We start from the raw sequence: 27,644 nt of genomic DNA on the forward strand, positions 1-27,644 counted from the left end.
GTATACATTTATTTAATACACATGTATTTAATATTTGCATTTACTATACATTTTATGTATGTTTCTTAGTAAGTACATTTTATTTATATACCACTTCTCAAAGACAGCTCTCAAAGTGCTTCACATGGTAAAAATACAAACAGTACCATCAAATATCAGCACATTGCATGATAACACAACAGAAAAAGAGCAAATACATACCGGTACATCAAATAATAATACAGGAATATTGCTAGAACACACGCTTATGCTGATTGTAATTATTCATTCCCAACAGGTGTAAAAGAAACCGCACCCTCCTTCAAAACCGCACTAAAAGAACACCTCCAGGCATATACAACCCTAGACTAACACCCTACCCCCACCCCATCCCACCCCCCCCCCGGATTGTAAATAATCAAATGTAAATAATCAAATGTATATACTTGTTCTTATGCTTTCTGAGCTCACTATGTTCACTGCTCGCTGTACATATCCTACCAAGTCAGACCTACACTGTTTCAATGTCCATTTCTCAGATGATATTATTGTTGATGACTGAAGTGCTGATATCAACCAAACCTAACCCCCCCGCACCAACCCCCTCCACATCCCACCCCCCGTATTGTAAATAATTCAATGTATATACTCTGATGATGATTAACTTGTGTGATGACTGTATTATGCTGATAGTATATATTTATATCATGAATTGATTAACATGGACCCCGACTTAAACAGGTTGAAAACTTATTCGGGTGTTACCTTTTAGTGGTCAATTGTACGGAATATGCACTGTACTGTGCAATCTACGAATAAAAGTCTCAATCAGTCAATCAATCAATCAATCAATCAATCGTTGAGAAGTGTAATGTACGCTACATAAATAGTACTGTGCGGCACATATGCAACACAGCCAATTACAAACCCTGTTTCCATATGAGTTGGGAAATTGTGTTAGATGTAAATATACACGGAATACAATGATTTGCAAATCCCTTTCAACCAATATTCAATTGAATGCACTACAAAGACAAGATATTTAATGTTCAAACTCATAAACTTTTTTTTTTTTTTTTGCAAATAATAAAAAAATTAGAATTTCATGGCTGCAACACGTGCCAAAGTAGTTGGGAAAGGGCTTGTTCACCACTGTGTTACATGGCATTTCTTTTTAACAACACTCAGTAAATGTTTGGGAACTGAGGAGACACATTTTTTAAGCTTCTCAGGTGGAATTCTTTCCCATTCTTGCTTGATGTACAGCTTAAGTTGTTCAACAGTCCAGGGGTCTCTGTTCTGGTATTTTAGGCTTCATAATGCGCCACACATTTTCAATGGGAGACAGGTCTGGACTGGCCAGTCTAGTACCCGCACTCTTTTACTATGAAGCCACGTTGATGTAACACGTGGCTTGGCATTGTCTTGCTGAAATAAGCAGGGGCGTCCATGGTAACGTTGCTTGGATGGCAACATATGTTGCTCCAAAACCTGTATGTACCTTTCAGCATTAATGGCGCCTTCACAGATGTGTAAGCTACCCATGTCTTGGGCACTAATACACCCCCATACCATCACAGATGCTGGCTTTTCAACTTTGCGCCTATAACAATCCGGATGGTTCTTTCCGTCTTTGGTCCGGAGGACACAACGTCCACAGTTTCCAAAAACAATTTGAAATGTGGACTCGTCAGACCACAGAACACTTTTCCACTTTGTATCAGTCCATCTTAGATGGATCTAACACAATTTCCCAACTCATATGGAAACGGGGTTTGTATATTTATGTTAGATGTTTTACTATTATTTTATATATTTGGACAATATTAGCATTATTGAAATATTTATACATTTGCTAAATGCAACAACATTAGTAGTAATAGTATGCAAAGCCTTTCAGAAACTTTATTTCTGTAGTAGTACACATGCAGCATTCATTGTTATGTATCAATGTAAATTCCCACTTGTGTGAACCCATAAATGCAGAAAAGTATCCTGCATTGATATTTGTTTGTTTTAAAACTGGAAACTTCCATACAAAGTGACAAATTGACATGGCAGCTGACCTGTTGGCTCAGCAACACAACAAAACAACAGTGTAACATGAGCTTTTAAGCACATAAATCCATTGCAGCACAATGCGTATCCAAGACCTTGTGACTTTTTGGTTGTCTTTGTAGCACAATTCACACTTGCTTATTTCCATACTTTACACATAATTTGCATCACAGTACAGCGGGTCTTACATATAGTAACTTTTCAAACCCCAGGAATGGGGTAGGAAGCGCAAGCAGCCAGTCCACACATGTTTTTTTCTCGCTCAATCATGAAATACCTGAGGAAATAAGAGACAAAACAACCGTCTATGATTCTTGAGTACAGAATCAACTAATGATAATTATAATTAACACCATAACTGACTATATTTACCCATCCACTCCCCAGGCGACGCCCCATGAGTTCTTCACAATCCAATATGGCGTTGTGTTGTTGTCGTCAACGCCATAACCCACGGCCAGAACGGCGTGATTCACCTTGTCGGCTGTGTTCTTACACAGAGTGCTTCAAAGATCAATTATTTTAGATTCGGAAAGGCATTTTAGGGTCATATTGCATGCCATTTCTACTTGCGCATTACTTCATGCAGGAAAAACTTACTGTAGAAAATACATTTGAACTTATCAGTTCTACACTATTGGTCACATAATATGTTAATATGGCCAGTTTGCATGCTTGAAGCAAGAAAAGGTAGCGATGTGAAGTGGCCACCTACCTTCGAGCAGCAATATGATATCAGTACAGTAGCACCATAACAAATTAGGCTTGACAACATTACTTAAGTCGTGCAAAAGTCTGCTTCGAGGGAGGCTCATGTGACAAGACTCTGTGGCATTGGTTTAAAATGCGAGTCGACACAGTCATACACGCATTTATTACACTTATACAACAACAACTATATACCAGTATGTTGTATTTATATTGTCAAAGTTGGGATTAGAGTTTTCACCTACATAGTCTTCTCTAGAGTAAGACGACTGAACTTGAGGTCAGAGGTGTTTTCCATGTCAAATTGTAAACATTTAGCTACTTTGTATTTGTTTTGTTAGCTTTTACACAATGGCTTTACAACAAAAGCCTTAAAAAGTGTAAAAGGACACATACTCACATATTCATATATCATTCACTATAGTAGGTTGGCCTAAATATGTCTTTCCTGTTTTTGTTCCTTGCTCATTTTGCTTTAGGATTAAGTTATGTATTTAAGAATGTGAATTCATTTTAAATCGATTTTTATGCTTGGAAATGCCTAATTTTTGGATTAAAAATTGTATATCGTATTTTCCAAATCATAAGCTGCTACTTTTTTTCCAACGCTTTGAACTCTGTGGCTTATAAAATGGTGCAGCAATTTATGGATTTTTCTTCACTAATGGCTATAATGTTTTGTATTCAACAAAGAGTTTTCATACTACACCGACAGAGACACTGAAAAGGTGTGTTATTGTTTGTGCTATAGTCATACTTGCCAACCTTGAGACCTCCGATTTCGGGAGGTGGGGTGGGCGTGGTCGGGGGCGTGGCTAAAAGGGGAGGAGTATATTTACAGCTAGAATTCGCCAAGTCCATCCATCCATCCATCCATCCATTTTCTACCGCTTGTTCCCTTCGGGGTCGCGGGGGGCGCTGGACCCTATCTCAGCTACAATCGGGCGGAAGGCGGGGTACACCCTGGACAAGTCGCCACCTCATCACAGGGCCAACACAGATAGACAGACAACATTCACACTCACATTCACACACTAGGGCCAATTTAGTGTTGCCAATCAACCTATCCCCAGGTGCATGTCTTTTATATATATATATATATATATATATATATATATATATATATATATATATATATATATATATATATATATATATAAATAAATAATATATATATTATTTATTTTATTATATGTATATATATATATATATATATTAATTGTATTATATATATATATATATATATATATATATATATATATATATATATATATATATATATATATATATAAATAAATACTTGAATTTCAGTGTTCATTTATTTACACATATACACACACATAACACTAGATGGCAGTATTGTCCTGTTTAAGAGTGTCACAACATTGCTGTTTACGGCAGACGAACTGCTTTACGGTATACAAAAACGTGACTGCTGTTGTTGTGTGTTGTTGCCGCACTGGGAGGAAGTTAATGAAACTGCCTAACAATAAACCCACATAAGAAACCAAGAACTCACCCTCCATCATTCTACAGTTATAACGTGATTGGGCAGGTATGCTGGTTATATTGTGGGTTAGCGGACTCAGGTCCTCATGGACCTGAGTCCGCCTGAATTTCGGGAGATTTTCGGGAGAAAATTTGTCCCGGGAGGTTTTCGGGAGAGGCGCTGAATTTCGGGAGTCTCCCGGAAAATCTGGGAGGGTTGGCAAGTATGGCTATAGTGCCATTTTTGGACGAGTTTGCTCACTGCAGGTGCTTTAGATTAAAAATGTATTTCCTTTTCTGTGCCTTGAACCAGAAGTATTACCGACCATGGCGTTTCTGCTTGAAAGGATTCTTTATTTATCACTCTAATCAACAATTGTAAGTTTTACAATATCCATCCATCCAGTTTCTACCGCTTATCCCAATATAACTAAAACAATAATTTTTTACTATTACTAAAAACCATGTGTGATGTCTGTAGGAGTATTTGTACGTGCTATCGTAATGTAATCATTAGCATTAAATAATATGCTAAGACATTAATAAGTTTCTGTGGTAGTATTATTAACTTACAACGGTATTCTTTTTGTATTGTTTCAGTTTCGTAAATTCATTAAATTGAGTCTGTTTAGCTCATTGGAGAGCTAGCTTCTGCAGCTAGTGGGTCCATGACGATGACTTCTGCTTTGTTTTTACTGTCCTGTTACAGGCACCGTTTGGAAACAATTAAGGTTTGTAAATAAACATTTACAAAATCTTTTGTACCAGGATATATCTGTGGCTTATAGTCCAGTGCGGCTGATATATGTAAAAAAAACCAAATTTACTCTAAAATTTGGTGGGTGCGGCTTGGATACCGATACACTCTATCGCCTGGAAAATACGGTAATATGCTTCAGAAAAATAAAAAATATATGGAATGTGGTGAAGCTGCAATATTTGAAGCACAATGTGGTGATGCAGAAAAAAATGTGTTTATTGGATTATTTACAGTGAAAGGGAAGTTTTTTTTGCATGACTATTTTGTGTGCTGATTGGAATATGCACCCTTAATACCAATAATATCTAATGTATATTTTCCATAGTGCGAGTAAAGACAACACAACTGTCTCACCTAGTGTAAACGCCATCTTTGTAGTGCATGAAGTCGGCCGTCACCTCAAAGCCAAAAGTCACCGGGTTGAGCCTGGCTACGGCATCCAACATGGCGTCTTCGTCATACTTCAAGGCGGGCAAATGTCAAAGCAACATTCCACCAAAATGCAAACATATGTTTTCCAACTTGTGTGAAAACTCACACTCGAAATGTTGACAACTTCGTGGACGAAAGCGGCGGCAAGCGGCGGGTGGAAGTGGCATGTGTCATCCTAAGGGAAATACGACCAAATGTCATCATCAGGAAAAGTTATACAAGCGAGAACAAAAGCATACATAGCCTTTATAGGGGTAGTCCTCCTCTGTCATGAGGCCGTTGTTGTATTTGATGTACTCAAAGGCCTGGCTGGGAAGTCCACTGAAACACGTGAAGTGTGTCCTTAAGTACATGCAACCTACTGGCATTAGGACAATATATTAAAATATGAAAACATAAATAAATACCCCATGCATCCTTGGTTGTTGAAGTTTTGTGCACAATCAATAAGCTGCTGCTCAGACTGAAACAAGAAAAGTGCACAACAACACTATCAATTATATTTTCAGTGTCAGTAAAACAACAAGATAGACCAATAAAACGAATAGAAAAAGCAATATATATATATATTTTTTAGGGAAATAACTATTTTAATATGAAATGATAATTCAAATGTTCTGAAAATTGTTGTCAATTGTCGTTTTCTGTTATGGGAGGAAAAAACTGTTCCATGGTCAAAATATCACCTTTTATTTACTTTACTGCAATGGTTTCACAAAATTGAAAGTCTTCTCCTTTAACATTGTTTTTTTGTATTTTTTTATTTTTAAGTAAAATGATAAATACAGTGAATGTCATATACATAAAAAATAAGTACGGCTAAAATAAATAATAAATAGGTGAATAATGGTAAAAAACAACAACACTCCAATCTCTACATACTTTTATGCATACTTATTTTGTAGTTTTTAAATATTGAATTATTTATAATAGGATGTGAGAATCTCAGGAGGTGTACAGAATATTTATGTCAACATTTTTTATTATGGGGAAAACTACCACAAACTATTATTATTATCATTCTGTGTTTGGTGTTGCTGTGATGCTTTAGACCAGGGGTCCCCAAACTAAGGCCCGTGGGGTAGTCCCAAGTAAAACACTTTTTTTTTGTAATTATTAGTTTTTTAGTCCGTCCTTTCTAGCCCATCCATAAATACATTTTCTACCGCTTGTTGCTCTCGGGGTCTCGTAGCCGCTCAGGCAAATCATATTGTTAAAAAATGCATATTCCCATATTTTTTAGCTGCTGAACAGATGTTTGAAGAGTCTGCTTCGTTTATCACCATTATCTTAAAGTTAGCATCATAACTCCTCTGTTGTTGATTGCAGACTTTGAGACACTTTTTTAAAATATTTTAGTCTGATTGATTGATTGATTGAATTATTTATTTCAAACCTGCACAGTACAACAACACACATTTTTTTTTTTTTTTTTTTTTTTACATTTTGGCAGTGACATTTATGCAAGGCTTGAAAAGGGGTTGGATGAAGCAAATGCTTATAATATCCCAACCCCTCTCACTCACTCCACATTTAACATAAACAATATAATACAAGAACAATACTATACAAACAAAAACAAGAAGAGCTCCTGTACACTAACAATACAATAGTACCACTGTTACTATGAGACAAGACAAGATGAGACAAAACACACACACACACACACACACACACACACACACACACACACACACACACACACACAGGCCCAAACACTCTCTGACCATACACCTCTCTCTCATCGCTCTGTGAAGAGAGCATCACTCTCTTTCCTCCTCGTACTTCTTCAGTACTTCTTTTTTAAACAGTCTTTTAAATTGAATCATGTTAGAACAGGTTTTTAACTCGTCCCCTAAGTTGTTCCACAAACTGACTCCACGCACTGAAATGCACATTGATTTTAAAGTTGTTCTAAATTTAGGAAAATATAATTTATTGTTTCCTCTTATACTGTAACTATGGTGAGCATCTCTATCCTGGAATAGGTTTTGTATATTGGATGGTAGAGAGTTTTGGGATGCCCTAAACATAATTTGAGCAGTTTTAAAATTGACCACATCGTGCAGTTTAAGTTGTTTTAACTCCATGAATAGTGGATTTGAATGATGTCTGTAGTGAACATTGGACACAATCCTAATGGCCTTTTTCTGCAGAGTGACTAAAGGCTGTAGATGAGATTTATAACAATTTCCCCAGACTTCAACACAATAGTTTACATACGACATAATAAATGAATGATATAATAACAGCAGAGCATTGGTGTTCAATAAATGACATGATCTCCTCATCATTCCAACACATTTAGCAACTTTTTTTCTCAGGTAACTTATATGAGGCTTCCATGAGATATTTTCATCTATTACCACTCCTAAGAATGAATTTTGTTGAACATATTCTATTGGTGTATCATCAATACCAATCCTGATGGGTATTTCACTTTTGCGATTGCTAAAGAGCATGATTTTGGTCTTCTTTAAATTGAGAGACAATTTGTTTGTATTAAACCAAGTTTTTAACTTGATCATCTCCTCAGTTACAGAGGCCAGAAGTTGCTTTACGTCGTCACCTGCACATGTAATGGTTGTGTCGTCAGCAAAGAGGATGAACTTCAGCAGTGTTGATACTTTACATATTTCATTGATATACATTATAAATAGTGTGGGTCCTAGTATCGACCCCTGGGGGACTCCACAGGTTATGTTCATGAATGTAGATTGATGTTGGTCGATCTGAACAATCTGCTGTCTCTCATTCAAGTAGCTCTTCAGCCATTTCCCTGCCACTCCCCTTATGCTATAGTTTTCCAGTTTATTTACCAAAATCTGGTGGTCAATGATATCGAAAGCCTTTTGCAGGTCAATAAAAATTCCTATAGCAAATTTGTTTTTCTCGATACCATTAGTAATGTTCTCTATTAAATCACTTAAAGCTAATGAAGTTGACCTATTTTGTCGTAACCCATATTGACAATCATATAATAATGTGTGCTTTTCAATGAAGCCACGAAGTCTATTATCAAATAATTTTTCCAATATTTTTGACAACTGTGGCAGAAGGGAGAGGCCGGTAATTTGTGAAGTGGTGTTTGTCTCCAGATTTGAAGATGGGGATGACTTTTGAGAGTTTCATTTGTGAAGGAAATTGTCCAAGTTGAAAAGATAAATTGCAGATGTATGTGAATGGTTTGATGATTTCTTCCGCTACGTTCCGGACCGTCCTCATGTCGAGGTCATAAATGTCACGTGATGTTTTGTTCTGGCTTTTCTGAATAATCTCTAAAACTTCCTTTTCGACAGTCGGAGTAAGGAACATCGAGTAAGGATTTTTTTCAATAAGTTCCATGGGCTGTTCATCATTAATTGGGATTTTTGTTGCCAGCTCAGGCCCAATATTAACAAAAAACATATTGAAGCCGTCAGCAATCATCTTCTTGTCACTTATGATTTGGTTGTTCTCAACAAAAAACTCTGGATAACAAGGACTGCTTGAACCATGCCCAATAATTGTATTTAATACCTTCCAAATTCCCTTTATATCATTTTTCTTTTGGATTAATAGTTTGGTGGTGTATTCTTTTCTGCTTGCTATTAATATGCTGGTTAATTTATTTTTATATGTTTTGTACCTTTGTTCTGTTTCTATGGTTTGATGCCTAAAAAAAGTCCTATATAAATAATTTTTCTTTTTGCAAGCGTTTGCAAGCCCTTTGGTTATCCATGGAGTTTTTGTGGAGTTAGTTATAGTGCATTTTTTGATGGGGCAGTGTGTATCATAAAGTGAGAAAAAAATGTCATGAAATAAATTATAAGCTGCATTTATATCTGACGTTTGTCCACAGTCTGCGTGTGAGTGACAGGAAGAAACGCTCTGAATCACTTGGGGAGAAGTCAACTGTGTTACAAATTGAGAACAGGGAGTGAACAAATGTGTTAGTAATTGCTATGAAATGGAAAGAGGGTAGGATTGAACAAACTCTGCTTCTTCTTACTCCTTTTCAGACATAATGAGAAACTGGAAATATGTGATGTGTCATATTGTAACTGTATGCATGTTCCAAATAAACTTCAAACATAAACCATTTGGCGTCATCTGCTATTGTTTGTGTCTTTTTGAGATACAATATTATGTGTTATTATATTTATCGTGTTGTCTCTTACCAAAGATATAAGCTTTCCGGTGGCGATGGCGTTCACTGACTCCAAACAGCCTGTGGTGGAGAAGGTCCAACAACTCCCACAGTGACCCTCACCAAGGAACACAAAACAATTAGCCATAATTATGTGCTGTAGTGACAAAAGCTTTTTTTTTTTTTTAAATATGTAATGCAGAGTATCCATCCATTTACTATTTAAGTATTAAGGTGATGACAGAGGATGGAGCATGTCCATGCTGATTTAGAATAGTAAAATGTACATTGAGCAGGAAAGAATCCCATACAAGCTACAATGAAAGTCAATTACGTGAACCACTACACTAGTACTGACAGGGCAGTGGCGTCGTAGACTGAAAAAAATAGGATTGTCATGTTATTGTGATTTTTTTCTTAGTGTGTATGTGTGTGTGCCAACCCATCTCCCACTCTAAACGTCGCCGCTCCATTCACACATTTGGTATGTTTACATGCACTAAAAAACTAATTATTGCATGCATTTAGTGGAAATAAACACATTAAAAATATCTTAATTAAGTTTTTTTTACTTTTTAAAGATAAGATTAACATATGTAGAACATATTTAGAAAAAAAACATAAATACAAATTCAACATAAAGTGGCCAGAATACCAATTTTAAAATAATTTTTGGCCCTAAATATGATAGGAAATATGTCAAGTTGCCTTTTACTTCAGAGTGTAAAGTCCATATAAGCTGATTCGTGTGTATATATACATCATAATTATTATTATGATTATATTATTATTATTTTTAGTGGGGGTTAATTCTGTCCTTAAAACCTAGTGATGCCTCAGTTTCTAACTTTAATCAAGGGTCCTTGAACGAACTACAGTTGTGTGCAATGAGGTACAAAAGTGAAACATACATAACTTTGTCCTGTGCAGCCACAGGTAGTTGCATACTTGCCAACCTTGAGACCTCCGATTTCGGGAGGTGGGGGTGGGGGCGTGGTCGGGGGTGGGGCGGGGCGTGGTTGGGGGCGTGGTTAAGAGGGGAGGAGTATATTGACAGGTAGAATTCACCAAGTCAAGTATTTCATATATATATATATATATATATATATATATATATATATATATATATATATATATATATATATATATATATAGATATCTACATCCTGAAAATATGCAAACACATGGAGAAAAATCTACTCCCAAGTGGGCCGGACTGGTAAAATCACAGCACGGTAACTTAAAAATAAAGACAACTTCAGATTGTTTTCTTTGTTTAAAAATAGAACAAACACATTCTGAAAATGTACAAATAATAATGTTGTTGGGTTTTTTTTTTACACTTACATGTTGCGGTTAATAGTATTCTACCTTTACTTGTCGTTATTTATACTTTCTGAATAAATGATGTAATAATGTTCATCTGTCAACTCATTGGTGTTAATTATCAATCTATCAAGATAAAAAAAATAATATCAAAATCAAATTACAGGATGTTATTTACTATATGTAATTTGCTCATTTTCCTTGACTGGTGCACTAACGTCATGTGTTTTTTTAATTTTTTTACATGTGTCGCATCATCTACGAAGATACAAAGAATTGCTATTGCGACATCTAGTGGATACATTTAGAACAGCAGTTTCTTTCATTAAAAAATTTCGGCTAATTTTTATACTTAGCAAAGTACGTTTGACACCCCTGCATTACTTAGTCTAAGACATTCTTAATTTGATACAAGCAAGCTTTAGTATTGCATTTTCATGGCTTTATATATTTTATATTAACAATAATGACATTGTTGTTATAGATTACATATTTAAATGACGGGCAAAAAAGGCCTCTGCTTATAGGATAAACTATATACAGTACGTATATACTGTATACACTATATGAATGGAAGTTTACAGTATTTTGCATAGTCCCTATGCCTGCAAAAACCTTTGCATCCCAGTTTTCTGCTCTCCAGGTTAAAAAATGTGTATTTTAAATGTGTTTTTCCGTTAAACTTTGACCATTCAGTCCCATCTTGTCGTACCTGATTCTTTACAGGTGTCACAAAGTTGCCTTTGGCCCTCCAGTCCACAACTTTGGGATAAGGGCCGCTCCTGCTGACATGGTTCCCCTTGGTGGCTGAGCAGTTCTGCAACAGATGTCATAAATGATGTTCTCGAAACATTTGAGTCAACAACAAATCGCTCCTAGCATCAGACGTGTCATACCTGAGGTTCCTGCAGGAGGAAGAAATTCTTGAACTCTTCGAATGTCATGTCAGAGAACTGATTTAGGCCCACTAAAAAAAATAAACAGGCGTTTATGAAATTGTATCCAGTGACTCGGTTTGGCAAGCTGCTTATTGACTGTACTGTACTTGTATAGGTGTGACTCTCAGCATTATGGACATCCACCATCTTCTTGTTCTCTATGAAGATGCGGAGGCGATGGAAGTATTCTTTGCTGTTGTAGACTTTGTTGTGCTGCAAGAATATGTGCAGAAGAGAACCGTTGATACTCCATATTTGTGTGAATGCTTTGGAGCATTCACACACATATGAATATCTACACCAAAAGTCATGTATTTATTATTGTGTAAATGCTCCAAAGCATTCAAACATATAGTTTTTAATTTATTTAACTTCAACTTCTTATTCTATCCCAGATTTTCGCGCTCTACCCTCCACATTTTTCACCCGATTCAAACCGTTCCAACTTCAAACTGTTCAGCCTATTTGGGAATCGCGGGTTTTCCCTTGACAAATTCCAAAAATTCCCAGAATTCCAAATTTTGCCCATTCCGTACTCAGTGGTTAGAGTGTCCGCCCTGAGATCGGTAGGTTGTGAGTTCAAACCCCGGCCGAGTCATACCAAAGACTATAAAAATGGGACCCATTACCTCCCTGCTTGGCACTCAGCATCAAGGGTTGGAATTGGGGGTTAAATCACCAAAAATGATTCCCGGGCGCGGCACCGCTGCTGCCCACTGCTCCCCTCACCTCCCAGGGGGTGAGCAAGGGGATGGGTCAAATGCAGAGGACAAATTTCACCACACCTAGTGTGTGTGTGACTATCATTGGTAGTTTAACTTATTTTTGACATAATAAAGCAGTAAAAAGGTTACCAGGGTTATATAATATACAAAAAATGGTGACAATCTGGATACAGGTGAAGGTATAGTAAAATTAGTGTTACTGTTTTAGTCACCCATGACTTCACTGGAACAATTATATCCTCCTCCATCAACCAGGAAGCAGCAATATTGTCAAGCTCTGTGTGACAGTTTTTCGTTGTGTTTAGTGTTTTTTTTCCAGCTCAGGCACTGATTTTTGCTGCACTTCCTGCTTTGATTATGTCTGGCAGTGACTTTACCACTGCTTTTGATTAGGGAGCAGGTTAACTCACCTGCTTCTGATCCCTAATCAGGAGGGTTTATTTCTCAGAGGTGCCTTCCTCGCAACACTGGTCTGTTTGTCAGTGTGACGAATGTTCATGGTGTGCCTTTTCTACATCTAAAAGACCTTCTTATCTGAACTTCGCCTACCGTCTCTGCATCCCGGGGTCACACCAATATACCGTTATAATTATAGCATTTCTATAACAACAGATCTAAAATGCCGGCCCAATACGTTGCGGAGTATAGTGTGATACGTACATGTGACATCCATCGTTTGAACTGATACTCCTCTGACGGTAAAAAAGAAAAGAAACAAGCATCATGTTAATAATCATAAGAATGAACATGCTGTCATTGTATTACTGTCTGTATCACATATTTCTACGTTACCACAATACATAGGAATATATTTAACAGTATATTGTGTAACAAAAATTCATGTATTACGATGAATGGCTTTTCACTACGAGACAGCGGAATCATGTGATTTCTGCCAGCTAATCCACAAGAAAGGTAGTTGTGAAAATATCGACAAAGTTTAAATAATGAATTGCAAATCGGATATAATTAAATACTAAATCTATTACATAAAATAATATATTAAATTTATTATGGAAACAAATATTCAGCAGGAATAAAAAAATACTACTAATTAATTAATTTTCTTGTGGTCGGTGCTCCACTGCTGAACATGTGTTCATAATATAAATATAATTAAAAAATATAACAAAAAACTGTCTGGAAATAGTCTGGTAAATCCAAGCTGAAAACACTTTAATTTAATAGTGCATGTGACAACTGAATGTATTTTTATCAACACTTTATCATTTTAAATGAATTAAGATTGTTTTAGGATGATTTTATTTGTATTTGTACTTTTATTTGCCTTCTGGTAATTTTATGCATCTGTGAAGCACTTTGAGATGCCTTACGTGAAAATAGCCCTCTCTAAATAAACTTGCAGTGTCAATTTTCCCAACTGATCAATAAAGGAAATTGCATCTGTAGTTCTTGTGTTTATTTTACTTCCCTTTTACACATGCCATCGTTCCTGCTCCGTTTAGTCAGTGCAGAGACATAAGTGAAATGTCGAATTCTGTGACCATACTCTGAGCAAATGGTATTCAATACATGCAGTTATTGCATTCCTCCAATGTCTCTTAATAATAAAATGCACTTTGCACATGTAAAAATGTGTTTCCAAAAGTGTGTCATGCCTTTTGCCAGGGTGAGTACTACACTGAAATAAGGATTTATATGAATGCCTAATAATGGATTAACATAAAAAAAGATTAATTTGAGAATTGAACGACTTGTAAGAGAGTAAGCTGCATCATTGTGACTATCTCACACGAAAAGCAGTAAATTTACTATATGCTAAACTATACCAACAATAAAGAATTAAAAGCATTAGAACGCGATGACTTACCTCCTAGTAAAGTTAACTGTTGTGTATAAACAAAAGCGACAAATAACGTCAGCAGTATGAGCGCCATGCTCTCCTTTTACAGCCTCAAAGGAGCTCTGCTAGAATCCCATGACCAGCCTTCTTTTCCCCGCATCCTCCCTCTCTCCCTCCCTTATGACGACCTTTGACATCCCTCCAGCCTCACTGTGAGAAACACACAACACGTCTCCCCCTGAGAAAGAAGATATTTATTAACAAGAGGTAAGCAGGAAAGAATACACTTTTTTCTTCCTGCAAAAAACTGCAAATACAACTCAAGCCGTGGACACACAATGGTCATAGCGCTGCATATTGCTCACTTGCTCAACATCTCATGTGCCTTTTTTTATTTATTCATTTTTTTACACCAAATGTGCTATGTAGATAGATTTGGAACAAAGTGGCACATGCCTGCCACTTAAGCTGTTAAGTGCTCTTCTATACAAAGCCTGTAAAAATACATATATAGAAATATCCCAAGAATAAGCACAATAGTACTACTGTATATAGGTCCTGCTAAAACTCAATGTGTTACACTTAGAAGTATCATAAGCAGAGGAGGTATTATACAGCATTTCCAGGGTTATGCTGTGTATACAAGGGAAAACTTCATTGGCAAAATCGTACAACAAAATAGTATACATCATTTTGTGGCATATATAATCATCTGTTTTCATGATTAAGGCAAAACTATGATACACTGGCCGCAAAAGGGTCATTACCCATAAAGAGTATAGGAGCTGGGAATTATTAAACTTGCTACATACATTGCGTTACGTACAAAGCTCATCCTTAAAATCCAAAATTCGTAGTCAAAGTGTCACATTGTGTGGTTGCATGAAACCTATTACCAATATCCTCCATTTCATTTGATTCCAACAATTAATTAATCATATTTACGGCATTTTCTCATATATTGGCTAGTGTCTATTCGGTGTATGGGATGTATTAGACGGGAGGATTTTATTTGTACAAATATATTCTAATTATTTTTACAGTATATTGCCGATGCGGCATCTGTTTACCATATTCACGGAATTGTGGCCGAGGGTGTTTATTTATTCAACAGCAGATGGGGTGGCCAAAATTAAAATTTTTATTCCTCACACATTGAGTTCAACCAATCAGATGATTGATCCATCCCCTCCCTTTCTAATGGGGGACTTTGGCAGATTAATTGTAATAATTGATGTTACACTCCATGGCACTTTTCCTGATGCAACATGTTTTTGAAAAGCATAAAAAAAGAACGGGCAAAAAATATGATAATGATACAACTGAATAACATCATTGAATAATTAACAATACTATGAAATAAATTGGTACTAAAACAAGTAACTAATAAAAAGCATCACAAACTAATTTATATATAAATTATCTATTTGATTAGCTTTCTGTATATTTATTTAATTTTGAACAAAAAGCCTCTGTATATAAAGGGAAGCCTTTGTAGGCTTTTGTATTCATGTATATATATATATATATATATATATATATATACATATATATACATGTGCATATATATATATATATATATATATACATATATACGTGTGTATATATACAGAATATATATATATATATATATATATATATATATATATATATATATAAATATACATATATATATATATATATATATATATATACATATATATATACATATATATATATATATATATATATATATATATATATATATATATATATATATATATATATATATATATATATATATATATATATATATATATATATAGTCAAGGTTTCTGTGGTTTATCCGTTATGCAGTGCTCAATACCGGGGTAGAGTGGCATATACGTTAGGTCAGGAAAAAACACAGAGGCTATATCATCCCTACAAGCCTGTTTCGCAGGTTTCTCTGCTCGTCAGGGGATTTTATTGATGTATAAAAATATATAAAATAAAATCCCCTGACAAGCAGGGAAACCTGCGAAACAGGCTTGTAGGGATGATATAGCCTCTGTGTTTTTTCCTCACCTAACGTATATATACACATATACGTATATATTATATATATACATATATACGTATATATATACACACATATATATATATATATATATACATATATACGCATATATATATATATATATATATATATATATATATATATATATATATATATATATATATAAAAATACTTAATAATACTTATTATAACTAGATTTAAGATGTCCTAAATTAGGTATTTTCAAGCATAACAATGGCTAAATAAAAATATCAATACTACAGTAGTATTGGCCACTAGAGAGAGGAGACCAAACCTATCCGAGCATGCTGTTGAGTATTGTGGCTACTGATTGGCTCAGCCTCAGGCAGCATTATTATATTGGATTAAAAGAGTGTAAAGGTGACTAAATGGTAGGGTTGTGCGTCTTTGGGCGCCACACAATTCAATTTGATTCTTGGGTGTAACGATTTCATTCAGAATCGATTCTCGATTGAAAACTATTCTCGATTCAAAATCAATACTTTTTGTTTACATTGGGTGCCAGTTCTAGGATTAACTACACTCCTTCATAAAATAGATACACAGCTATGATACATTTATATATTACTTAAAAGAAAATTGGTTTTGTTTAACAAAATGCTACCCAAACGTTTAATAAAGTCAAATACAAATAAGGCAACAAGAGAAGTATCCCACACTTCCTCTCCTAAAGTAAATCTGGACAGCAGATATGGGCATCTACATCAACAATATGATTTTCCTGAGTGGCTGGACAGGACAGATTGAAAAATAAATAAATAAAATAAAATACTGTATTTTTTGGATTATAAATCGCAGTTTTTTGCATATTGCGATTTATACTCTGGAGCGATTTATGTTTGAAATTATTAACACATTACCGTAAAATATCAAATAATATTATTTATCTCATTCACGTAAGAGACTAGGCGTATATCAGCTATCGTCACACACACACACGTCAACGGATTTAGCGATTAGGAGTGACAGATTGTTTGGTAAACGTATAGCATGTTCTATATGTTATAGTTATTTGAATGACGCTTACCATAATATGATACGTTAACATACCAGGCACGTTCTCAGTTGGTTATTTATGCCTCATATAACGTACACTTATTCAGCCTGTTGTTCACTATTCTTTCCTTTCAAATATCTATTCTTGGTGTTGGATTTTATCAAATACATTTCCTCAAAAAATGCGACTTATACTCTAGTGCGACTTATATATGTTTTTTCTTTCTTTATTATGCATTTTCGGCCGGTGCGACTTATACTCCGGAGCGACTTATAATCCGAAAAATATGGTAAATAATTTTTTTTTAATCAATTAAGAATCGTTCCAAATGAGAATTGCGATTAATTTGAAAATACATTTTCTTGACACCCTTACTAAATGGTATGATTCTGTGTCCAGAGGGCTCTTTTAATGGTAAAACACATTTAGAAGGTCATAAACAGGTTTTTATGCTGTATTTATGAAAATATTTGATTTATAATTAATAATTCCTACATTGCGGGTATTTATTTAACGCAGCTACGTCCGAAAACAATTGAGAGCCATAATCGATTTAAGAAAACTAACTATTAATTGTAAATGCAGAAAAAATGGTCACAACAGAAGTAGACTAGGCAGAACTATTAAGGCCCACTTCTCCCTGGGACATAACCACCATGGTTTGTGGCCACACACACACAACATTATGGAGCGACCACATTGTCAAGTGCACCGGAGCATTAATACCGGTATTTAATACTGCCAAAGTAACTCCTTCACAACATGTGTAATGACTCCACACAGATATTGTTTATGTGGCTCCATAGGTGCTGCTGTTTTGGTTAGCAAAAGTGTTTAAACGGTGTGAAAAAGAACTGAAGTAATAACAGATGTAATAACTTTTGTCCTTAATGGGAAATTATTTAGGGAGATGAATTAATTTGTTGTAAGTAGGGGAGTAAAGTAGGCACTATCCGAGAAAATACAATATTCAAGTAGACTATAGCTGGTAATTAATTGGGCAACTGTGTCTTTTAGAGTGGAGGTCAGTGTTTGAGGTACTGTGTCTGACATGTCTGTGTTAAATTGAAATGAACTCTAAATAAAGGATCATGCAATTATCAAATTAGTATATAGTACAGTATAGTAGTGAGCGTTTAATGAACACTTCAGGACACTAAAGGCCGCTGTACTTTTAAGGCAAAACATTCACGCGGGGACTTTAAAGGCGACCGACTGCATGCTTACACAGTCTAAATATTTGTGGAAGTTAGTGTTGAAATGCGCTCTCTTCATTGAGAGGCTTTTTATATAATGCACATTCCCTTTAAAATATGTGATCCTCTCTCATCTCAGCTTGAAAATAATCATACAAGTGTGTTTTAACACCATAAATAGCATATACCCTGTAAACTATACAAATAAAACCTTGGTGGGATTCAGTCTCCAATTGACTCAAGTCTTAGAGGACAATGTACAAGAAGGGCACAGCCTATGTAGTCTAATACAAATAATAGTGTATGCACATTCAAACGGAACTTAATGATGCTGTTCACATCATACGAGAAATTAAGCCAGCCGCTTCATGATGATGTTTTGGGTTCGATTCTGAGCGATGCTTCGTACAGACTCTCCTCGTCCAGTACAGAGCTGTTGTCCAACAAGTACCTTGCCACCTAGCAGAACAACAACGTCAAAGATGTTGAGTTATGCTTGATTGCAATGAAATATAATTGTACAATGAGCACAGAAAAAATATAATTTAATTTAAAGTGGTAAATTTTTTATTTTTTTTTTAATCTTCTTTGAGCAAGCACGCTTATCTGTCGGCCAACACCTAAATGCTGTAGCACTTTAGATTTTTCTGGAATATAAAAATGCAGTATAAAATAAAATGTATTCTTCTTATTATTGTTATTACATGTTGGCACATAACAACTGCGTGGTGACAGTTTCCTTAATTTTTTTTATTGCACTAGCATGTTTATTTTTATCTTGAAGTGTGGACAGTGTGGTGTCTGTTGAGACAATATTTCCATCCATCCATCCATTTTTTTACCGCTTGTCCCTCTCGGGGTTGCGGGAGGACTGGAGTCTATCCCAGCTGCACTCTGGCAGGTACACCTAGGCCATTCCACAATAAGTTTCTCTAGTAAATGGAAATATTTCAAATAATAAAGAGAATGCTGTTTTATATTGATGCCTTGATTTGTGTTAGCTAATTCATGCTTTTAATACCCCAAAATTTGATGCATTTCAATATAAAACTGAGACTTATTCAATGAAAATATCCACATGGTGCCATATGCATAAGAAAATATCAGAATAAACTACAACAGATATTGTTTTTTTGTGTGTTATTTCTGCTTGTATAAAATATAGAAATTAAATAAATATTTTTTTGAAAGTCAGATGTAATGTTCTAGTGACACTTAATACAAATAATACAGCAGAACTAACTTTTTAAAGGGGAACATTATCACCAGACCTAGGTAAGCGTCAATATATACCTTGATGTTGCAGAAAAAAGACCATATTTTTTTTTAACCGATTTCCGAACTCTAAATGGGTGAATTTTGGCGAATTAAATGCCTTTCTAATATTCGCTCTCGGAGCGATGACGTCACAACGTGACGTCACATCGGGAAGCAATCCGCCATTTTCTCAAACACCGAGTCAAATCAGCTCTGTTATTTTCCGTTTTTTCGACTGTTTTCCGTACCTTGGAGACATCATGCCTCGTCGGTGTGTTGTCGGAGGGTGTAACAACACGAACAGGGACGGATTCAAGTTGCACCAGTGGCCCAAAGATGCGAAAGTGGCAAGAAATTGGACGTTTGTTCCGCACACTTTACCGACGAAAGCTATGCTACGACAGAGATGGCAAGAATGTGTGGATATCCTGCGACACTCAAAGCAGATGCATTTCCAACGATAAAGTCAAAGAAATCTGCCGCCAGACCCCCGTTGAATCTGCCGGAGTGTGTGAGCAATTCCTATCGACCCTAGCTTCCCTGGCCTGCTGACATCAACTCCAAAACTGGACAGATCAGCTTTCAGGAAAAGAGCGCGGATGAGGGTATGTCTACAGAATATATTAATTGATGAAAATTGGGCTGTCTGCACTCTCAAAGTGCATGTTGTTGCCAAATGTATTTCATATGCTGTAAACCTAGTTCATAGTTGTTAGTTTCCTTTAATGCCAAACAAACACAAACCAATCGTTGGTTAGAAGGCGATCGCCGAATTCGTCCCCGCTTTCTCCCGTGTCGCTGGCTGTCGTTTTTGTCGGTTTCGCTTGCATACGGTTCAAACCAATATGGCTCAATAGCTTCAGTTTCTTCTTCAATTTCGTTTTCGCTACCTGCCTCCACACTACAACCATCCGTTTCAATACATTCATAATCTGTTGAATCGCTTAAGCCGCTGAAATCCGAGTCTGAATCCGAGCTAATGTCGCTATAGCTTGCTGTTCTTTCCGCCATGTTTGTTTGTGTTGGCTTCACTATGTGACGTCACAGGAAAATGGACGGGTGTTTATAACGATGGTTAAAATCAGGCACTTTGAAGCTTTTTTTAGGGATATTGCGTGATGGGTAAAATTTTGAAAAAAACTTCGAAAAATATAATAAGCCACTGGGAACTGATTTTTAATGGTTTTAACAATTCTGAAATTGTGATAATGTTCCCCTTTAAATATTCATTATTAATAGCTTTGAACATTTTATACTCATTTTATGTTAATTTTAACATGAATATGATACATCAATCTGTCTGTCTTCAATCAGAGTCTATATGTAGTTTGTCAGTAATACAACACTTCAGTTTACTTTCCTGCATTTTTGGAGCTATTTAACTTGAACTTTGCATGAGATTATGACATAGAGCATCAATTCCCAAACTGTGGTACGCGTACCACTGGTGGTACGGAGGCTCCATCTAACGGTATGCCAATTAATTATTTGATTAAAGTACATTGTTTTCTTTTCCTCATTTCACAGTGTTACTGTTTAAACTATGTGTAATGTTACAGTGGTCCAAAGTATCAAAGGTACTATCTGCCTTGTATTTAGTGAATACTTAGGCCTACTACGCTACTGAATTTTAATATTGGCCATTACGTAGGTGGTACTTGGTGAAAAAAGTTTGAGAACCACTGATATAGGGTGAATAAGTATTAAGTTTATCATCAATGCACTGTGGACAAAAACACTACCTTTGGTTGAGAGTCGATCTTGTAAGCCGTTTGCTGGAACTGACGAATCTCCCGGATTATGTGAGATATCTGAAGACAAACATGAAACAATTTGTTCATTACATTGACACTTTCTTACTTTAATCAACAAAAAAGGAGGTTTGTCCTCGTCTTTCAAACATCAGCGCTAATTTGAATTTTATTTTTGTTTTACCATTCTCATTTTGGAAAAGTTAACCAGGTTGTCCTCGGTGTAGTTGGGCGTTCCCTCCTCAATGAAGGCCAGGTCAGTGAGGTACATGCCCAGGTAGGGAACACAGGGGGGGTCACAACTGAAGACACAGGATTGTAAGGATTCGAATGAAACACTTGGCAAGCAGAAAGAAGACGACTGTTAGGTGACTTACTTCTTCAGAGCTTCTCTCAGGTTCTTGAAGCGACCCTCGGACGACACTAACTTCTGTAACTTGTCAACCACAGTCTTAGTCTGGAAAAGGAGAACATATTTTACAGGACACAATAGACCAACGAATCACGATAACGCGTAGTGTGGTAGAAGACATCAAAGCATCGTCCGCCGGTTGGTAAAATCAACTTACACAACAGAGCAATCAGGTTTGAATAATGCACCGGTAAATGTATTGATGTGTGCTCTTAACTTATTAACATTATACCAGGCCACATCCCAGTTAGGGCTGCCCTCAGAGGGCTGTTTGTAAATGAATAATATTAATGTATAGGGATTTGCCTCATTTATTACACATTGTCTTTGCATTTGATTATATCTATTTATCAGTGACGTGCGGTGAGGTTGATGGCTGGTGAGGCACTGACTTCATCACAGTCAGATTTACAAACATATGAACCCTAAAGAGTATCTTATTCACCATTTGATTGGCAGCAGTTAACGGGTTATGTTTAAAAGCTCATACCAGCATTCTTCCCTGCTTGGCACTCAGCATCAAGGGTTAGAATTGGGGGTTAAATCACCAAAAATGATTCCCGGGCGCGGCGCCGCTGGTGCCCACTGCTCCCCTCACCTCCCAGGGGGTGAACAAGGGGATGGGTCAAATGCAAAGGACAAATTTCACCACACCTAGTGTGTGTGTGACAATCATTGGTACTTTAACTTAACTTTAACTTTACACATACAAACTGTAGCACACAAAAAAGCACATTTAATAAATAAACGTTATTATGGTCTTACCTTTACTTATAAATGCGCCGCTGTTGTGCTGGATTAATGAACCCCCTGATGGGAGTGTTATATCAACTAAAGCCCTCACTTCAACTTTCCACGTGCAAGATTGAATCTATTTAAAAAAGTGTAACCGAGGGTTTATAAATGTCGCCTATACTGTATGAAACTACAAAATAACAAACACGGAGGCTCCAGTTTACACGAGGACCACTTCATTTACCTTCTTTCAAAAACTTCCGCTCCACTCCAACGTGTCAAAATTCCGCTCTTAGCGCCTTCAAAATAAGAGCTCAAGGCATATACTGTATAACAGCGCATAACAGGAACTTAACATCACAAAGAGGAAAGCCCATGAAAATAGGTTACAAAAGTTATTTAATAAGAAGCCAAAAAGTGCAAAAACAATAATGTTCGTGTTGGAGGAGTTGTGAAATAGGTACACCTGCAGTCTGCAGGCGTACCTAATGTTGTGGCCCTGCAGTCATTCACAACTCCTCCAACACGAACATGATTGTTTTTGCACTTTTTGGCTTCTTATGAAATAACTTTTTTAAACAGATTCAATCTTGCACGTGGAAAGTTTAAGTGTGGGCTTTAGTTGATATAACACTCCCGTCAGGGGTTGCCGTGCATTCTACGGCGGGGGTGCAGGAGGCGAGCCTCAGCCAGTGCGTCTTTTTTGCAGCCGTTTTATGATCGCTCATCACAAGAAATACGTTACACACATACGGTTGTTGACAAAATACACTGTACATTATATACCTCAGCTAACTAAACTATGGAAATGTATAATATAGTTCATATAGCAATACGGTCTCACTGCACAGCAGACCAGCACTTAGCCGAGTCCGTCCATGTTGAGGCACTGAGTGACGTGCCTCGACTGGCTGCTGTTCACCGCACCGTCTCTTCTCAGTATTTGAACGGCAAATGTGAAAATTCAGCGATTTTGAATAAAAATAATCTAAAACTGGTGAAGTTAAATGGAAAATAACTTTATAGTATAATCACTGGATACATTTAACAATTTAATATATATTTTTTTCTTTTTACATTTTTTTTCTTTCCATGATGGCAGGTGAGGCGGGGCCTCACCTGCCTCTAGTGACTGCACGTCACTGCTATTTATATATATTTTTACATACACTGAAAAAATGTATCTGTAAATATGGCTCAGTTGCCAGAATGTTAACGTAAAAAGTAAGTGGTTTTTACAACATAATACTGTAGATGAAAAAAACGGTACCACGGTAAAAGCTGGAAGCTCAGTTGCTAAAATTAAAATATAAAAACAAATATAAAACATCTATAAACATATATATCGTTGTTGTTTGTACAGTGTATTACTGTAAAAGAAAAACTGTACTACGTGAAGTGATGTGAAGGGAAGTGAATTATATTTATATAGCGCTTTTCTCTAGTGACTCAAAGCGCTTTTACATAGTGAAACCCAATATCTAAGTTACATTTAAACCAGTGTGGGTGGCACTGGAAGCAGGTGGGTAAAGTGTCTTGCCCAAGGACACAACGGCTGTGACTAGGATGGCGGAAGCGGGGATCGAACCTAGAACCCTCAAGTTGCTGGCACGGCCACTCTACCAACGGAGCTATACTATTGTTTTTTTTATAGTAAAAGTCTGGCAACTGAGCTGCTTTTTTTTTTTTTAACCTTAACATCTACAGTTGTGTTTTTACTGTGTATTACATCCATCCATTTTTTACCGCTTATTCCCTTTGGGGTCGCGGGGGGCGCTGGAGCCTATCTCAGCTACAATCGGGCGGAAGGCGGGGTACACCCTGGACAAGTCGCCACCTCATCGCAGGGCCAACACAGATAGACAGACAACATTCACACTCACATTCACACACTAGGGCCAATTTAGTGTTGCCAATCAACCTATCCCCAGGTGCATGTCTTTGGAGGTGGGAGGAAGCCGGAGTACCCGGAGGGAACCCACGCAGTCACGGGGAGGACATGCAAACTCCACACAGAAAGATCCCGAGCCCGGGATTGAACCCAAGACTACTCAGGACCTTCGTATTGTGAGGCAGATGCACTAACCCCTCTTCCACCGTGCTGCCCCTGTGTATTACAGTAAATTGAAAAAAAAAATGGTACCACAGTTTATTTTTTCAGGTAAAATTGTATACCAGAAGTGGCTTAATCTTCAGGTGGGACACCCAAGTTGTAGAGGTGTGAAGGTAGAGGCCTGACGAAGTGCAATCCTCTTCTACAGGTTGGAATTGGACACATAGCTAACAACCAAATTCTATGAAGAAATGTGTAGGCATTAAATATATATAGCTAGTCTTCTGAATTGAACAACGAATGGCAGGCATTATAAAGTGTAATTCTTTCTGCTCCTTTTTGTTCATTATTTATTTTAAATGTTATGTTGATAGTTTTTTTGTTTTACCTTGAACGAATGAAATAAAACAAACAAGCAAACGGTTTCGCAGTTTTTTTAAATGGTAAAATTCTAACAACTAAAATGCTTGTTTTTACTGTTAAATCTGTAGTCATTTTCAGTGCACATTTTGATTTACAACTTGAAACCATAAATCACGCAGATATTTTAATATTTATTTTTATTTTAACAAAATTGTTTGAAATGTATGATAATATAATATATGATGCATTATTCAATAATATTAAAGTTTAAAATATATGTAATTGCATGCGGTACATGTTTTTCTGTCAAAATGGAACGGACGAGGACATTTAGTAAGGAAAAGAGAAAAGTACTTTATTAATGCATACTGTATTTTTTCCGGACATTTGCGAGCTACATAAAATATTGTAGCGGGCCAGATTTGGCCCCCAGGCCTTAATTATGACACCTGTGCATATGAGCTCATAAAATATGCATGTGTAATAAACTTAATTCACTGTAAAAATGTCCATCCTACCATTTGCTACCGCTGGTCCCTATGTGAACTACTTCATTTGTAAGTATATTGCACAACATAGCAGCAACAAAACCAACATTATAATAGCGGCAAAGAGCAAACTGCACAGTCAGCATTAGTAGTGCTGTTGAGTTCTTTGTAAACAACAGTACGAACAGTGTCAGACACATTAGTTTCACAGTCACACCAGCAGCTGAGAAAGCATGCATTGATAAATAAGAACGATTTCAAATGCTGCTACTGACATCTTGTTGCGTAAATAAAAACTACATCCGGTTGTTGTTTTGCATGTATCCCATTGGTGGGATTCTGGTACCTGCTTGGAGACTTTAAGCCAGGTCCTCTTGAGGCGGAAGATGGAACTGCGGTTGAGCGAAGATGTTATCTCCAGCACGGCGTTGTAGTTGTGGAGGCAGCGGCAGATGTCGGCCGCCGCCACCCACTTCTCGATGACCGCCACACGCATGTTGACGTCATCCCATTGCAAGATCTCTGTGGCGATCCTGTTGCTGATCTGATTAAAATAAGAAACATACAAAGTCATCTTTTTATTCACGACTGTTGTCATAACTGCTTTGAACAGGACCGTACGTCGTTGAAATGCTTGGTCGTCTTCATGATGTATGGAGTTCTGTCGTTCTTGTCATTTTTCATCCAGCCTTGACCAAAGAACTCCCTGAAAAAACACCAACATTTTATCACTACGCCTTGTCTTTACAACACCATGTTTTCACTGCCGCTGAACTTACTCATACGGTATCACCTTGAAGACCAGGTGATCTAGCAGAGTGAGCTGCTCAGCTATCTCCAAGGCAGAGTGGTTCTCAAACGGCTCATTCCTGCATTCCTCCATCGCCTCAAACAAACATTTAATAATACAAAGGCAAGCCCAAACCATGCAATAACGGCAGTTTCCTCTCACCATGTGAGCGATTTCCTCCAAGGTGAGCTGGTTGTCTCCAGGGTCCTCCTGTGTGAGAGTCCTGCATGCAAGGAGACAAAGTGTTTCAATGGAGTGGCAACAGACTTCGACTCAGCCTGTTGCACCACTTGTTTGGCCCCCGAAGAAGACAAGTGATTTTACTGGTGCAGTAATCATCCTGATGCAACAGAGGGCGCTGTAGTGAAAAAAGTTTGCCACTGAGTAGTCAATCAGTGGTAAAATTTATAAATTATAACTAAACGATCCCATGACAAGGAGGATTTGTATGATTTCAACTGGCGCTATGTAATTGTTGTTAGTTAGTTCATTAGTCAGCACATAACTCAAAAAGTTATAAGTAGATTTCCATGATACTTTTAGCAAACACCTGAAATGTGATAAGGAACAAATTATTAGATTTTGTAGTGTGGACAACGTGATCCAGACCACTGTAACTATGTTACGCCCCGCAGCGCAGCCATTTTGGACAGTGTTGCCAATCCTGCATATTATAAGCAAGTTTGGGCTTGTTTTTTTTTTCTAAAGTCGCTTGCAAATTTCATGAGTTGCGTTTTTTTGGGTTTGTTTTTGAAAGCTTTTCTGTCTGGACAATAAAGCAAAACACGACTGTGCAGGTGTGTCGACAGGTAGTGTCTCGTTTCTACACAACGTTTCCTGGTTCACTCGCCATACAGCAATAGATGATATCTGTCTATTACCTGACCGCTTCTATGTTAGCTACCTCTCTTTGTTTATAATGTATATTTTCTGCTGGATCTACTTTTTATTTTATGCTGCCCATTTTTTTTTAATATACTGTAATATTGTACATGGTAATGGGGATTTGTTATATATTGTATATATTATACACAAATATAATATATCAGTATATATTATATACTGTATATATAATATGTAAATATTACATCCATCCATCCATCCATTTCCTACCGCTTGTCCCTTTTGGGGTCGCGGGGGGATGCTGGAGCCTATCTCAGCTGCATTCGGGCGGAAGGCGGGGTACACCCTGGACA

The 27,644-nt window shown here is 36.7% G+C and overlaps 2 protein-coding genes across 5 annotated transcripts in view; both read right to left on the reverse strand.

The window, feature by feature from the left end:
- Nucleotides 1-636: 636 nt before the first annotated feature.
- Nucleotides 637-15,832, reverse strand: ctsh (cathepsin H). Of its 3 annotated transcripts, none has more exons than XR_009815634.2 (12): nucleotides 14,375-15,832; nucleotides 13,204-13,235; nucleotides 11,926-12,031; nucleotides 11,777-11,847; nucleotides 11,593-11,697; nucleotides 9,586-9,672; nucleotides 5,833-5,888; nucleotides 5,665-5,746; nucleotides 5,532-5,600; nucleotides 5,348-5,454; nucleotides 2,410-2,528; nucleotides 637-2,314 (listed from the first exon to the last, which is right to left on the reverse strand). XR_009815634.2 is itself a non-coding variant. In XM_061964420.2 (12 exons), exons 1-12 carry the CDS (start codon nucleotides 14,439-14,441, stop codon nucleotides 2,239-2,241), a joined length of 990 nt encoding a protein of 329 aa, XP_061820404.2. In that variant the 5' UTR covers nucleotides 14,442-15,832; the 3' UTR covers nucleotides 637-2,238. The 3 variants fall into 3 exon arrangements, 2 of the variants coding, with proteins under 2 accessions (XP_061820404.2, XP_061820406.2); XM_061964420.2 differs by having other exon boundaries at nucleotides 2,410-2,541; XM_061964422.2 differs by having other exon boundaries at nucleotides 637-2,528.
- Nucleotides 15,833-16,582: 750 nt separating this feature from the next.
- LOC133608843 (ras-specific guanine nucleotide-releasing factor 1-like) overlaps nucleotides 16,583-27,644 on the reverse strand; it is a 75,487-nt gene continuing 64,425 nt past the window's right edge. The window contains exons 20-27 of one of the 2 annotated variants that reach the window (XM_061964425.2): nucleotides 26,611-26,671; nucleotides 26,438-26,544; nucleotides 26,280-26,364; nucleotides 26,005-26,202; nucleotides 21,985-22,064; nucleotides 21,792-21,909; nucleotides 21,599-21,667; nucleotides 16,583-19,058 (exon numbers count right to left, since the gene is read on the reverse strand). In XM_061964425.2, the coding sequence (XP_061820409.2) occupies nucleotides 18,966-19,058; nucleotides 21,599-21,667; nucleotides 21,792-21,909; nucleotides 21,985-22,064; nucleotides 26,005-26,202; nucleotides 26,280-26,364; nucleotides 26,438-26,544; nucleotides 26,611-26,671 (811 nt within the window). In that variant the 3' untranslated portion in view covers nucleotides 16,583-18,965. Of the gene's footprint in view, nucleotides 19,059-21,598; nucleotides 21,668-21,791; nucleotides 21,910-21,984; nucleotides 22,065-26,004; nucleotides 26,203-26,279; nucleotides 26,365-26,437; nucleotides 26,672-27,644 lie in introns of both variants that reach the window. The other variant, XM_061964424.2, reaches the window with a different exon arrangement.

This window comes from Nerophis lumbriciformis, linkage group LG06 (genome assembly GCF_033978685.3).
Source record: "Nerophis lumbriciformis linkage group LG06, RoL_Nlum_v2.1, whole genome shotgun sequence".
Taxonomy (NCBI): Eukaryota; Metazoa; Chordata; class Actinopteri; order Syngnathiformes; family Syngnathidae; genus Nerophis; species Nerophis lumbriciformis.

Bases quoted from the DNA above. Each gene is read 5' to 3' on its own strand.
- ctsh (XM_061964420.2), bottom strand. From the start codon at position 14,441: ATGGCGCTCATACTGCTGACGTTATTTGTCGCTTTTGTTTATACACAA. The intron at 5,747-5,832 runs GTATTTATTTAT...CACGTGTTTCAG, and splicing joins AACAACCAAGGATGCATGGG to TGGACTTCCCAGCCAGGCCT. The intron at 5,601-5,664 runs GTATGCTTTTGT...TATTTCCCTTAG, and splicing joins ACTACCCCTATAAAGGCTAT to GATGACACATGCCACTTCCA.